Source organism: Dryas octopetala, chromosome 7, assembly GCF_963921425.1.
Source record: "Dryas octopetala chromosome 7, drDryOcto1.1, whole genome shotgun sequence".
NCBI classification, from domain to species: Eukaryota; Viridiplantae; Streptophyta; class Magnoliopsida; order Rosales; family Rosaceae; genus Dryas; species Dryas octopetala.
In genome coordinates, this window is record NC_141372.1 from 7,302,910 (window position 1) to 7,315,078 (window position 12,169).

Sequence of the window (12,169 nt, forward strand, 5' to 3'; positions counted from 1 at the left end):
GCTTCTCATAAATGGTTGAACTAATCACATCACGTAAGCATAATCACATGAGTTTTGATGTTATTCTCATAACATTTGAAATAGTGTTTGTACAGATTTTGGAAGTAAAAAATCCCCTTGAGGAAAGAGTAGTGTTTGATGTTATAATAGCATTGTTAATGATAGTGTATTAGTAATTTAGTACTAAGTAAGTTTCCTCCCCCAATAAAAGAAAAAATGATAGTGTATTAGATTGAAGACAGTGACTACTTTGGGCCCAGGACAAGAATTGAATGGCCCAATTAGAACCTCATCAATATGTGTGGCAAAGAATGAGATAGGACTTAGGAGGGATAATACTGAATAGTTCTCTTGCAAAACCACCCACCACTGAGACTCACTCACAAGTTGACAACCCCTCAAATCCCAAACCCAATATCCTACTCACTCTTCACTCTTTCAGTCCCAGAGAAGACACAGAAACAGCATTAGAAGTTAGAGCATTGGCAGGCATGGCCAACATGATCATGGCCTCCTCCAAGGTAGTACCCATCTCCTCTCCCAGCATTCCCAAACCCAGAATTGTCCCACTCCAAATCTCCATCCCCAAAATCCCAAAAGTCACGAAACCCCAACTCATCTCCCTATCCCTCATGGCGGCCACCTCGCTGTCCTGGGCCCCACCGTCCCTGGCGGCGGAGATCGAGAAGGCGGCGCTGTTCGACTTCGACCTGACCCTCCCCATCCAGGCGGTGCAGTTCCTGCTGCTGATGGTGGCCCTGGACAAGATCTACTACAGCCCCCTGGGCAAGTTCATGGACGAGCGCGACGCCGCCATCAGGGAGAAGCTGGGTAGCGTGAAGGACACGTCGGAGGAGGTGAAGCAGCTGGAGCAGCAGGGCGTGGCGGTGATGCGGGCGGCGAGGGCGGAGATATCGGCGGCGCTGACGAAGATGAAGAAGGAGACGCAGGCGGAGGTGGAGGAGAAGCTGGCGGAGGGGAGGAAGAAAGTGGAGGCGGAGCTGCAGGAGGCCCTGGCCAAGCTGGAGGAGCAGAAGGAGGAGACCATGAAGGCCCTTGACTCTCAGATTGCCAATCTCAGTGACCAGATTGTCAAGAAGGTCCTTCCTCTCTAATTTTTATACAAAAAGGGAAAGCTCGGAGGGAATAGGGATGCTGCCTCTCATTTTATGTAATATTTTCTATGTTTTTGGGAATTTGGGATTTGCATCCATCATCCATTCCATGCTAAATCAATCATTGAATATATTGTCATTTGCTACTTTGGAAAGCTGCCCATTCTGTTATCTTCACTAATAATACCTTATGGCTTCTACTGTCTAGCCCAATCAAGTTATGGAACGGTATCCTGATTATCTTCTGATTTGAATCTTAACCTACAAGTAACTTGTTTCAAGTTCAATTGTATGTATTATGCAGAAATGTTGGGACTATAATTCATTACAGACCAAAGGATGTTCTTTCATTTCGATTTTGGTTACAGGTTCAAAGGAAGGCCAAAGTTCACTTTTGGACTAAATTGAGTCAAGTTCCACTTTGATACCAATAATTTATAATTTTAATTATTATGATTTTAATCATATAATTTATAAATTGTTATAATTCAATAACATGTTAATATTTTTATTTCTTAAATCGTTAAATTTGTTGTGTTTTTTATCATGTACTTTACAAATCATATTAATTTTAATCATGTACTTTACATACCGTTAGCGATTTAATGATCAATTTAATAAAGTAATGAACAAAAATACTAACGTGTTCTTAAATTGCGATGATTTATAAATTATAAGATCCAAAAATTATTTATTGTTTTCCTGATGTTTTCTCACATTTTTAATAAAACCTTCTCGTAAAAGTAAATTTATAATAAATGAAACTATAAGGATTAAAGTAAAACTTAACTGAAAGGATTCGATGGTTGTAGTATGTTGGGCTTTGGTCCAAAGTTATTAGGCCCAAAGTTTAGTATGATTACTATGGATTTCATCATCATTGCAGCCCAAAGAAACAGGGCCTCCGTAGAGGAGTAATCAACATTTGTGATTGCATACAATTTTCTTTTAAGAAAAAAGAAAAACAATGTACAATTTTCTTTTGGGTTCATATATATGACATACTATTTTTGACACAAATTTATAATGAGATTTACTCTATATAGAATTTCAATGATCCAAACTGTCCATCTTTTAGGTTTTCATTAAAAGATCATCTTTATAAAAAATTAAGTAAATCAAAAACCGTTTACTTATAAAGATTAAGTGGTCAATAAAATAAACACTTAAAATACTGACAATTTAATCTTTGTAGGTAAATGATTTTCAATTTATCTAATTTTTTGTAAAAATAATATTTTAATTGAGACCTAAAAAATTGACGGTTCAAATCGTTAAACTTTTATATGAAGTGAGCCCTATTAAAAATTTGTGTCAAAAATTATATTAAAAATATAATGTCATGTATCCATCTCCTTTTCTTTTAACATTATTATCACCTATTGTCAACATCAAAAACTTCTAATTCTCTCGTACTATCTTATCTGTCACCTTCGATAAAAATTAAAAATAAAAACTTATCTATCACCACTTAGTGCAAATAAATAAATTATTGATAGAACTCATCCATCACCACCGTTAATAAAGCAAGTGACATAAATGTTTAGGAGACTGCCAACATCATTTCTCATAAACAATTTAATATGAATGTTTACCTATTTTACAATATGAGCAAGTTATTTACTTATACTTTTATCGGACACATAAATATATTATAACCAATAATGTTAAGATCTTAACTATAGATCTCAAATAATGTATCATTATACGTATTGTTTTGTTGTGAAATAAATAAACTTTAAATTGAGAATTAGTGAAACAAATACACATCATTTTAGACCAAATTTAAGTTATCTATACACACATCCCAACAAAAAAACTTAAAACACTAAATTAAAGTTCGTTTATTACACAGACATTGTATCTTATATTAAAACGATTAACATATTGTATACAAAACACGTTTAATAATAGAAAAATTTATACTCTAATAATAAAAAATTGAATTCATCAAAATTCAAAAATTAATCATATATGTATATATCAATATCACACCGGAGTATGGTAGAATTTTCCCACTAAATGACACCGATATCAATATCTAATTATCAATAATTGGTATTTAAACTCCTCACTCCCCTTCCCAAATTGGAGATTGGAGATTGAAGATTGAAGAAGTAAAATTGCTTGGCGTACACACATGCGAGGGGACAATATGGTAATTTGACAGACAAAAAAAGCATATTAAAATAGCTTCCGAATTCAAGAGGAGCCCAACTTCACCGATACCGGAGGAGGTTGCTGTATATACACATTCCATTATAAGTTTATTACTCTCTCTCTCTCCTCTCTCTCTCTCTCATTCTAAAGTCCCTTTTGCAACTCTCTCTGAGTCTAACGTCTGTATATGTTACTCTGAATCCGTCGAAATCTCAAACTCGTGCGAGGCATCATTATATTCTCAGTCTCAGTGAGTCTTATTTTCCTCTCAAAATGCTTCTGACCCTTTTATGTATTTATTTGTTTTTTTTTTTAGTCTGTGTTTGTTCCGTTGAAAATATTTAGGTTGATAGTGGAGAAATACTTGAAGTCTTTGCTACTCCTGGTCTGATTAGTTTTTCATAGAATGATCAAATGGGTATAACCAATTTAGCTTTTCTTTTAATGGGTTACCAAAAAATTATGAACAAGTTGAAGAATCTTCACGTTTTCTCAGCAACCAAACGGACCTTGGAAATTTTATGTACCCTTGATTTAGTTTCCGGGAAAATTGAAGAATCTGAAGGGAGATGAACTGTTGAATATTGTGTTGATGCTTTTAAACTATAAATAAAGGATGTAGAGTTGTAGACAGTTTTTTTATGCTTAGTTTGAAGTGGGAGGATTTGAGCTCTCTGGGTTTTCTAGTTATGAAAACTCTAATATAACGTCTGTGATCAAATGTTTTATGTATGCCAGTTTCCTTGATTTGTTCAGTATTTGGAATGCTTTTTATGTGCAATTATTGCATGTAAGGTACAATAGTGCCTCTTTGTGTTTGTATGAAAATGTTTCAGTCACATTTTGTAAGGTTATATGACATGTTGAGCATTCAGTTATAGTCCTTTTAAGCATGAGTCCAGATTTAGGCCAATGAAGAAAGAAGGGGAGAGAGTGTGGGGACCCAAAATAATTTGATTTACATACCCTAAAAGAGCATCTCTGAGTGTGCTACTTCACCCTTGGTTCAATGGCATAACTCTGCGGACATATACTCCTCAACTATCTTGGAATGAGAAGATCATAGGATTTTTGTGCATTTAAATGATCTTGTTTGTATTCTTATTTGTTATGATGACTTCTATCAGAAATGTTTTATTGACCAATTCCATTCACTTCAGATCAAGGAATGGACAAACGAGTTGTTTCCACTCAACCATCAGCTTCATTTGAGTACGAGCTTTTAGAAGGTGATCATGATCGGGATAGAACTGTGGTAGCCTCTTTAGACCAGACAAGTCCATGGATTGAACCTGAAAAATTGAAACTTAGACACAGAATTGGGAGGGGACCCTTTGGTGATGTTTGGTTAGGAACTCATCACCAGTCAACTGAAGATTATGATCAGTATCATGAGGTGGCTGTCAAGATGTTTCATCCAATTAAAGAAGACAACATGAGGGCTGTGCTGGATAAAATTCAAGATATTTTTTACAAGTGTCAAGGGATAGGAGGTATTTGTTGGCTATTTGGTAATTCAATTATCAGTGGGAAGGTGAGTCACATTTTTGTATTTGATGCATTATAGGGAGTTTCCATACTTGTATGAGTTCTAGTTTGCTGAAAGCAATTTGGGTTTGTACTCTCAGATATGCATTATAATGAAATTATATGAGGGATCAGTTGGTGACAAAATGGCTCGCCTCAAAGGAGGGAAGCTCTCACTTCCTGATGTTTTGAGGTAATTTTGGTCTTGATTAGACAGTAAAGTAAATAATGCTCATTTTATTAGTTACCAAAACCTTGAGCGGTTAGTCCTCACTTGTGCTATTGGTTACAGGTATGGGATCGAGTTGGCTGTGGGGATTTATGAACTACACTCCAAAGGGATCTTGGTTCTTAATCTTAAACCTTCTAATGTTCTTCTAAATGAAATTGACCAAGCAATTCTTGGAGATTTTGGTATTCCTTATCTGTTGCTTGGCATTCCACTGATAAGCTCAGATATGACTCGGAGGATTGGAACTCCAAACTACATGGCACCTGAACAATGGCAACCAGAAGTAAGAGGTCCAATATCTTTTGAGACCGATGCATGGGGATTTGGGTGCAGCATTGTGGAAATGTTGACTGGTGTCCGACCTTGGTGTGGGAAATCTGTTGATGAAATATGCTATTCAGTTGTCAGAAAGCATGAAAAACCAGACATACCAAGTGGTCTTCCTCCTGCTATTGAGAATATTCTTCTTGGTTGCTTTGAGTATGACTTGCGGAATCGTCCTTTAATAACAGACATATTGCAAGTATTCAAAAGGTATGTCTCTCTTTTATGTTTATATCTTGTTGTGAGTTTTCAAGATAAGCTGTACTTTTCATATAATATGTTCCCTTTCTAGATAGTTGCGGGTATCCTGTTAGGCTGCATTTCGCATAGACATTGCTCTTCCGGTCATGGGTTGGGATCTATAACTTTCTGTATGTTAGGGACATACAGTGTCTGTTTTATATCGACTTAAATAGCTTATAATAACTAGAGAGGATGGGTATATAATCATTTACTCATTTAAAGCAGTCGCTGTATCCAGAACTCACATTACATGCCCACATGTGTTTGTATATAAGTCAAAGTACTGGTCCTGTGCACCGGATGAAAACCTTATGATTCTTAATTGCCCAAATCAGAATTTACCACCATATTAGGTTGGCCTATAAAGCATGTTTTATGTTGTATATTGTTGATCTTTAATGTATATCTGGGTATTCCATGTGAGCAGAAGAAATTGCTTCATTATGTCTTATGTGGGACCATATATCATTCATAAACAACATCTTCATTTAGAGAACGGACATGTGGTTTACAAAGTACAAACAAAATCTTGATGAGTATTGTTCCCAGGCAGATTAAAGCATGTTTTGTTTTTTATATTGTTGCTTAATTAAGTTATTATTGTCTGATTATTAGTATGTTTGTGGAATTATACCTTATGAACTTGCTGTAATTGTATATGAAGTAGAAAGTTTAAAAAAATAAAATTACAAAGATAGATTCCGAGTGGGGGGGGCATTTCAAATCTCATAGTTTAGTATAGAGAAAGTTTATGTAGGGTTACAGCTGTATAAGTTGATGCTATAAAGAAACCACTGCATGAAGGTTTCATAAATGTTACAAAAGTAGGCAGATGCTTATCAAGATCCCCGCTTCATATGTATATAATCCTTTATGTGACTGCTTGCTAGTTATTTGGTCAGTGAAAGAGTTTTGTCGTTCACCACTTGTACCCTTTTGTTATTAATTGTGACCACACTAGCAGCTTGCAGAATGCAGTCTCCAGTGATGTAGACTGGACAGGTCTTGGGAGTAGAACAATCACAGAGAAATCGAGTAGCACTGAGTGGTTCCTTTCAAAGGATCATCTGCAAGTGGGTGACATGGTGCGTTCCAGAAAGCCACCAAACTCCTGCAAACCTGAAAGCATGGATGTCCCAGAAGGCACAGTAGTGGGTGTAGAATGTGACACAGATAAACCTGGGTTTGTTTTGGTGAGGGTCCATGGCATCCATGACCCATTAAGAGTTCATGTTTCAACACTGGAGCGGGTAACTTTTGGCTTGGCAGCTGGTGATTGGGTACGCTTGAAGAAAGAAGACAAGAAACACTCACCAGTAGGTATTCTTCATTCCATCAATCGTAATGGTAATGTAGCTGTTGGATTTATAGGGTTGGAAACTCTTTGGAAGGGAAATTCTTCAGAGTTTCAGATGGCAGAATCCTACTGTGTGGGTCAGTTTGTTAGGCTGAAAACCAATGTTCTGAGCCCTCGATTTGAATGGCCTCGTAAGAGGGGAGGGGCATGGGCTACTGGGAGGATACGGTGGATCCTACCAAATGGTTGCCTTATTGTGAAGTTCCCAGGAATGCTTGCTTTTGGGGATGAGAACTGCACCTCTATGGCTGATCCTGCTGAAGTGGAATTGGTAACCTTTGATACTTGTCCAGGAATCGTGAAGAAGTACCAACATCTTGAGGATTTTCATTGGGCAGTGAGACCACTTCTGATTGCATTGGGTCTATTTACAGCGATGAAACTAGGCATTTTTGTTGGAACAAAGGTAGGGAGGTCCAAAGTGAAGAAACAGAGTAGTGCTATACAGAATGAGAGCCAACATATGGATGGCCAGAATTCCGGAAATCAAAAATGGATTCCTTCGGTTACGAATATCCTTTTCAGAGAAGGTGCTGCCTCAGGTCCTGCTCGGTAGTTTTATGCACAGTTCATCTGCCCAGAGCTAGTTAAGTATATGCTATAGTTCATAACTAGTTTGTTGGGTAGCATAGGGCATTTTACTGTTAAAACTCATGCTGATGATCAGTACCAAAAAAAAAACACTGTCAAATTCAGGGCAAAACAGATTCGCTCTTTATTGTATATAAAAGTGTACATATGTTTATTGACTCATTTGTGTGGTTACACTGTAATGTGCTTTACTTTGAGCTCCAAGAGTAGACCCATAATTTTATGGGCATTATTTCCTGGAAACTACGAAAGGACAAGTCGACAATGGCTGTCTATGGCGTTATGAATAAGTTCCTTGGGGTCCGCAAATACCATGATGTTAATACCATGACACGCTCTCTTTACCGATTAATTAAGAAACAAACACAAATCGCTTGTAAAGCTGATTCTCTTTCTGTTTGTTTTCATTGGCTTTCAGTGTTCTCTACGAAATGTCCATGTGAAACCAAGCCTCTAATGCGTGAATTTGACTGCCCACATTTAAGAAAAGAAAACAACTTGAAACACAAGAGAATCGAGTATAAATCAATGAGTGAGAAAGACTTCGAACCCGCCAGAAAAGGGAGAGCTTGGAAAAAATTTCTTCTCAAGTCAGTTTGTGGGTGCTCAAGTATAAGGTGTGTGTGTGAGAGAGAGAGAGAGAGAGAGAGAGAGAGAGAGAGAGAGAGAGAGAGAGATAGAGAGAGTTCTAATTGTAAACCAAAAAAAAAAAAATATTAAACACATCATTTTAATTTCATATTCTTATTTTATCCATAATTCATGTAAAGATGAGATATAAAAATTAAAAGCAGTGGAAATTTTCAAGTGAAGAGGGGATCATGGGATACCCTTACTTGCAAATTTCCAAGGCACTGAAGGATTTTTTTTTCTTGGGGAAAGGGGAGGGGGGGGTGGGGGGGGGGGGGGTGGTAAAAAGGCAATGATGTATTAGATGCCAAAAAATAGTTAAAAACTCTTCTAATGCATTAGGTACACATGGTGTGTGTGTTCGGTAACATTTTGGTTTTAGTTTTTAGTTTTTAGGTTTTAGTAATGAAGGAAAAATGCGAGGTTTATGAGTAAAGAAATGATAGATGTAAAGGGATGTTATAAAATGTATATGGAATGATACCTAAAGAACCAAAAGCACCATTATCACTCTCATTCACAATTCATATTATACAACGTTGGTATATGTTTGGCAACTGGACATTAGATGCCATATGGTGAGTGCTACAAACAATGCAGCAAAAATCTATGACTTTTAACAAATCTAATCAAAGAAAATAGATCAGTTGGATATCTATACACGAAATCAGGCCAGTAGCTTCTGAATTACCTCTAATGGCCTGCAGGCCCTGCACCAACAACAATACCAGCCTCCTTCACAAGCTGATCAGTCAAAGCTGAAATCCGCGTAACTTCTGTTGTAACCTCAGCTAAACATCCATCGCCCTCCACCATACCTATACTAGGATCAGAACCATTTGGCAGGAAGATACTGGTATTACCATCAGCCTCGATGCTCAGGCCAGCTTTATGCAAAAGTTGCCCACTCATTTCTGCAAGTTTATGGAGTGCGTCGGTTGCAGCTTCAACTTCCAGTTGGGCTGCCTCAAGTTGAAGCTTCTCGATTGCCAATTCTCCAATACTTTTCTCCCCTAATCTCTCTTGTGCCAAAGCATATAGCTTTCTCAGATCATTAGCATCTTCCGCCATTTCCTCTTTCTTCCTTATTTCTTTTTCTTTTGCATCTAGCCTCCCAAGAACCATCTTAAGCTCCTCATCTTTGATCGTGAGAGCCCTCTGGGAAGCTAGAACTTCCATTTCTTTTCTTCTTAGGCTGTCCCTAGCTAATTCAAGCTCAGTCTCAAGCTGTTTTTTCTGCAACCTAGAATCATCAGTTGGTTTATCCAGTAGTTGCTGCAGTAATTCGTGGCCCATCTCATCAAACGATCTGGATGCATTATAGTCTTCGTCCTTGATGGATATGACCAATTTATTAGTGAGCTCTACTAACCGTTCTACCACAGTTTCTGCATCTGAAAATTTCAGCTTTGTATCAATTAACTCATTTTGCATGGTGTGTACATGTTCTTCTTTCTCCTTGAGCATAGTAGTTGCTTGAATAAGCTGGTCCTCTGTACTGTTCAAAAGCATCTTCAGCTCTGCGATTTCGTTGTTTACTTCCTCTAGCTTATTCCTTGCATTTAAAAGTTCCACATCATTTTGATCCAAAATAAGCCTAAGGGTAGACAGCTCAGATTTCAAATGCTGAATTTCAAGCTTAGCCTCCACCATTTCCGACTCTTTAACCAGAAGAAGATCACGCATTTTCCCAAATTCAGCATTTTTCTTGTCCAGCTTCTTTTGGAGAGAAGAAATCCCATTGATGGCCTGCTGCAGAGAGGATCTCTCATTCTTCAACACCCCCTGTAACTCTTCCAGAAGCTCCTTCTCCATGGATAAGTCCCGTTCAAGCTCCTTGTTTCTAGCCTCCACAACCCTAAGCTTTGCTCTTTCACTCTCGACTTCTATTTTGGCATCTTCCAAAGTTTGTAAGTAAGACATAACAGTTCCCTTCTGTTCTTCAAGTTCTTCCAATTGATTTTGCAAAAGCTGGTCATGTTCTTCCATTTGCTGTCTAGAGGATACCAGAGATTTCTGAGAGGAAACCAACTCAGACCTGACATCAACGAGAAGCTTCTTCACTCTTCTGAAATCCTCTAAAGTTTTATTAGATTTTCCTTTGTGTCTAGATGCTTCCTCTGCTAGTTTCTTAAGTTCTTCCTGTGCCAATAACCACTCCATTGTCTGCTTCTCTAAGTTGTCCTCTGCAACTTTTAGCTTCTCCTCTTCAAGTTTTTTCTGTGTCTGAGAAACTTCCAATTCTTCTTCTTTATCTCTTATAGCTTTCCGAAGTTCTTGAAGCTCAACTTTTTGTTTCTTGACAACTTTATTGGCTTCATTCAGCAGCTGAGCCTTAGATTTAAGTTCAGAGTCAGTCTTAGCAGCTTCTTCACTCTTTTTCACCAATTCACTTCTCATTTTATCCAATTCCTCCTCTTTTAAAGAAAGTGCTGACTGTTTAGCAGCAATCTCCTGGTCTTTCTCTCTAAGCTGAAGCTTTAGGTCTTCCATATGCCCGGCTTGAGAAGCTAAGCTAAGATTAGCCTGCTTCAATTCCTCCTCTATCTTTTCATACCTAGAAGAAGCTGCAGTGATGTCTTTCTCCCGTTGCTCTAGCTCCTCCTTTGTGCGGTTTAATTCACAGTGTTCCAAGAAAACCATTCTTTCTGCATCCTGCAAATCTTCTTCCTTGTTCTTCAAGGCTGCCAATGCAGCGTGAAGATCAGACTCCAAAGTTTCAAGGTTAAGCCCTAGGTGGACATCCTGAGGATGGCGAGAATTTCTGCTCATCTGTTCTTCCAGTTTCTGTGTCTGTGCAAACAATCTTTCAAGAAGATTCCTTGCGGGTTCAGTTGCTCCATTGTCACTGATGCTTGACTTCCTATTATTTAAGACTGATCTAATGATCCTCTGCGAAGAGCCTTTTCCTTTCGTCGGAGTTGTAAAAGCTACTTTATTTTGCTTCCGGTTGAATGTAAGGGAGCACAACTGCAGAAATGTCGCACCCATATAAGTAACTACTCGTCCGATTAGAAACCAATCAAGCCATAATTACAAGCATTTTCTACAGTCAAAATTCATAACATTCAAATTTAAACTTGGATATCAATTTGAAATTCCTGCATAAAAATGTGCAGGTTGGAAATGAATCACAAAGCTAATGGTTACTGCACTTAAATATAGCAATGAAATGGGCAAAACTGAAATCACATCACATGGCAATAAGCTATTTTCGCTAAAATGTTATCATAGACCCAAGCTGCATAAACACATCCATTTCCATAACAGTACAACTTCAGCCACATTAATTTTAACCCCTGCAATTTGCATAAACCTCTAAGAGTTCAAAATAATCAATCTCCCCCAAATACCCTAAACAGAAGCTCAGAATTAAATTAATCACTTCTCCGTAAATGAAAGGAAAGAAATTATCAATTATAAACCCTAGATTTTACAATAATTGGTACAAAAAAAAAAAAAAAACTGAAAGACAACTAAATCTTCACTCGAATGAGCCTCATATGACTAGTCCCTTTTACACAATAGATTCCCAAATTTCATTCTCGTCTTATTTTGCCAACTTCTATTTTCTCGGAAACCAAACACAATGTGCGGTTGGTCAAGCATACAACCGCACACACATACATATATAGATATATATATATACCGAGAGAGAGAGAGAGAGAACCTTGGAGCAGGGGTGAGAAGAAGTGGTTGGGAGATTGGAGCGAGAAGTGGCAGAGAAGGCCATGGTTCACCTGTGGAAAACATCAAGGCTCCACCGTCACCGTTGGATCTACTTTCAATCTCAGCATTCTTCGTTGATTCGTGGAATCGTGTTTGGTTTGGAATTCAATTCGGACAAAATGACTCGCAGAATCTAAGAAATAGAGGGACCGAAGATTTCGGAGAAGAAGACTTGGGAGAGCGGTTGGAGCAGAAGAACCAAGGCTTACGTTAGCATACACCACGACCTGGCTCTCCTTTCTACTTTAGTACTCTTCACTA

General features: G+C 37.8%; 3 protein-coding genes across 3 annotated transcripts; 2 read left to right on the plus strand and 1 right to left on the minus strand.

Annotated features, from left to right (window-relative positions):
- The first annotated feature begins 345 nt into the window (after positions 1-345).
- On the plus strand, positions 346-1,261 carry PDE334 (ATPase, F0 complex, subunit B/B', bacterial/chloroplast). Its single transcript, XM_086252436.1, has one exon. The coding sequence runs from the start codon at positions 492-494 to the stop codon at positions 1,113-1,115; it is 624 nt and encodes a 207-aa protein (XP_086108562.1). The 5' UTR covers positions 346-491; the 3' UTR covers positions 1,116-1,261.
- Positions 1,262-3,318: 2,057 nt separating this feature from the next.
- Positions 3,319-7,711, plus strand: LOC147279176 (Protein kinase superfamily protein). The gene is made up of 5 exons (XM_086250672.1): positions 3,319-3,525; positions 4,436-4,809; positions 4,904-4,995; positions 5,095-5,568; positions 6,566-7,711. Exons 2-5 carry the CDS (start codon positions 4,444-4,446, stop codon positions 7,512-7,514), a joined length of 1,881 nt encoding a protein of 626 aa, XP_086106798.1. The 5' UTR covers positions 3,319-3,525; positions 4,436-4,443; the 3' UTR covers positions 7,515-7,711.
- A 957-nt stretch (positions 7,712-8,668) lies between these two features.
- LOC147279177 (Myosin heavy chain-related protein) lies at positions 8,669-12,169 on the minus strand. The gene is made up of 2 exons (XM_086252702.1): positions 11,850-12,169; positions 8,669-11,149 (listed from the first exon to the last, which is right to left on the minus strand). Exons 1-2 carry the CDS (start codon positions 11,910-11,912, stop codon positions 8,873-8,875), a joined length of 2,340 nt encoding a protein of 779 aa, XP_086108828.1. The 5' UTR covers positions 11,913-12,169; the 3' UTR covers positions 8,669-8,872.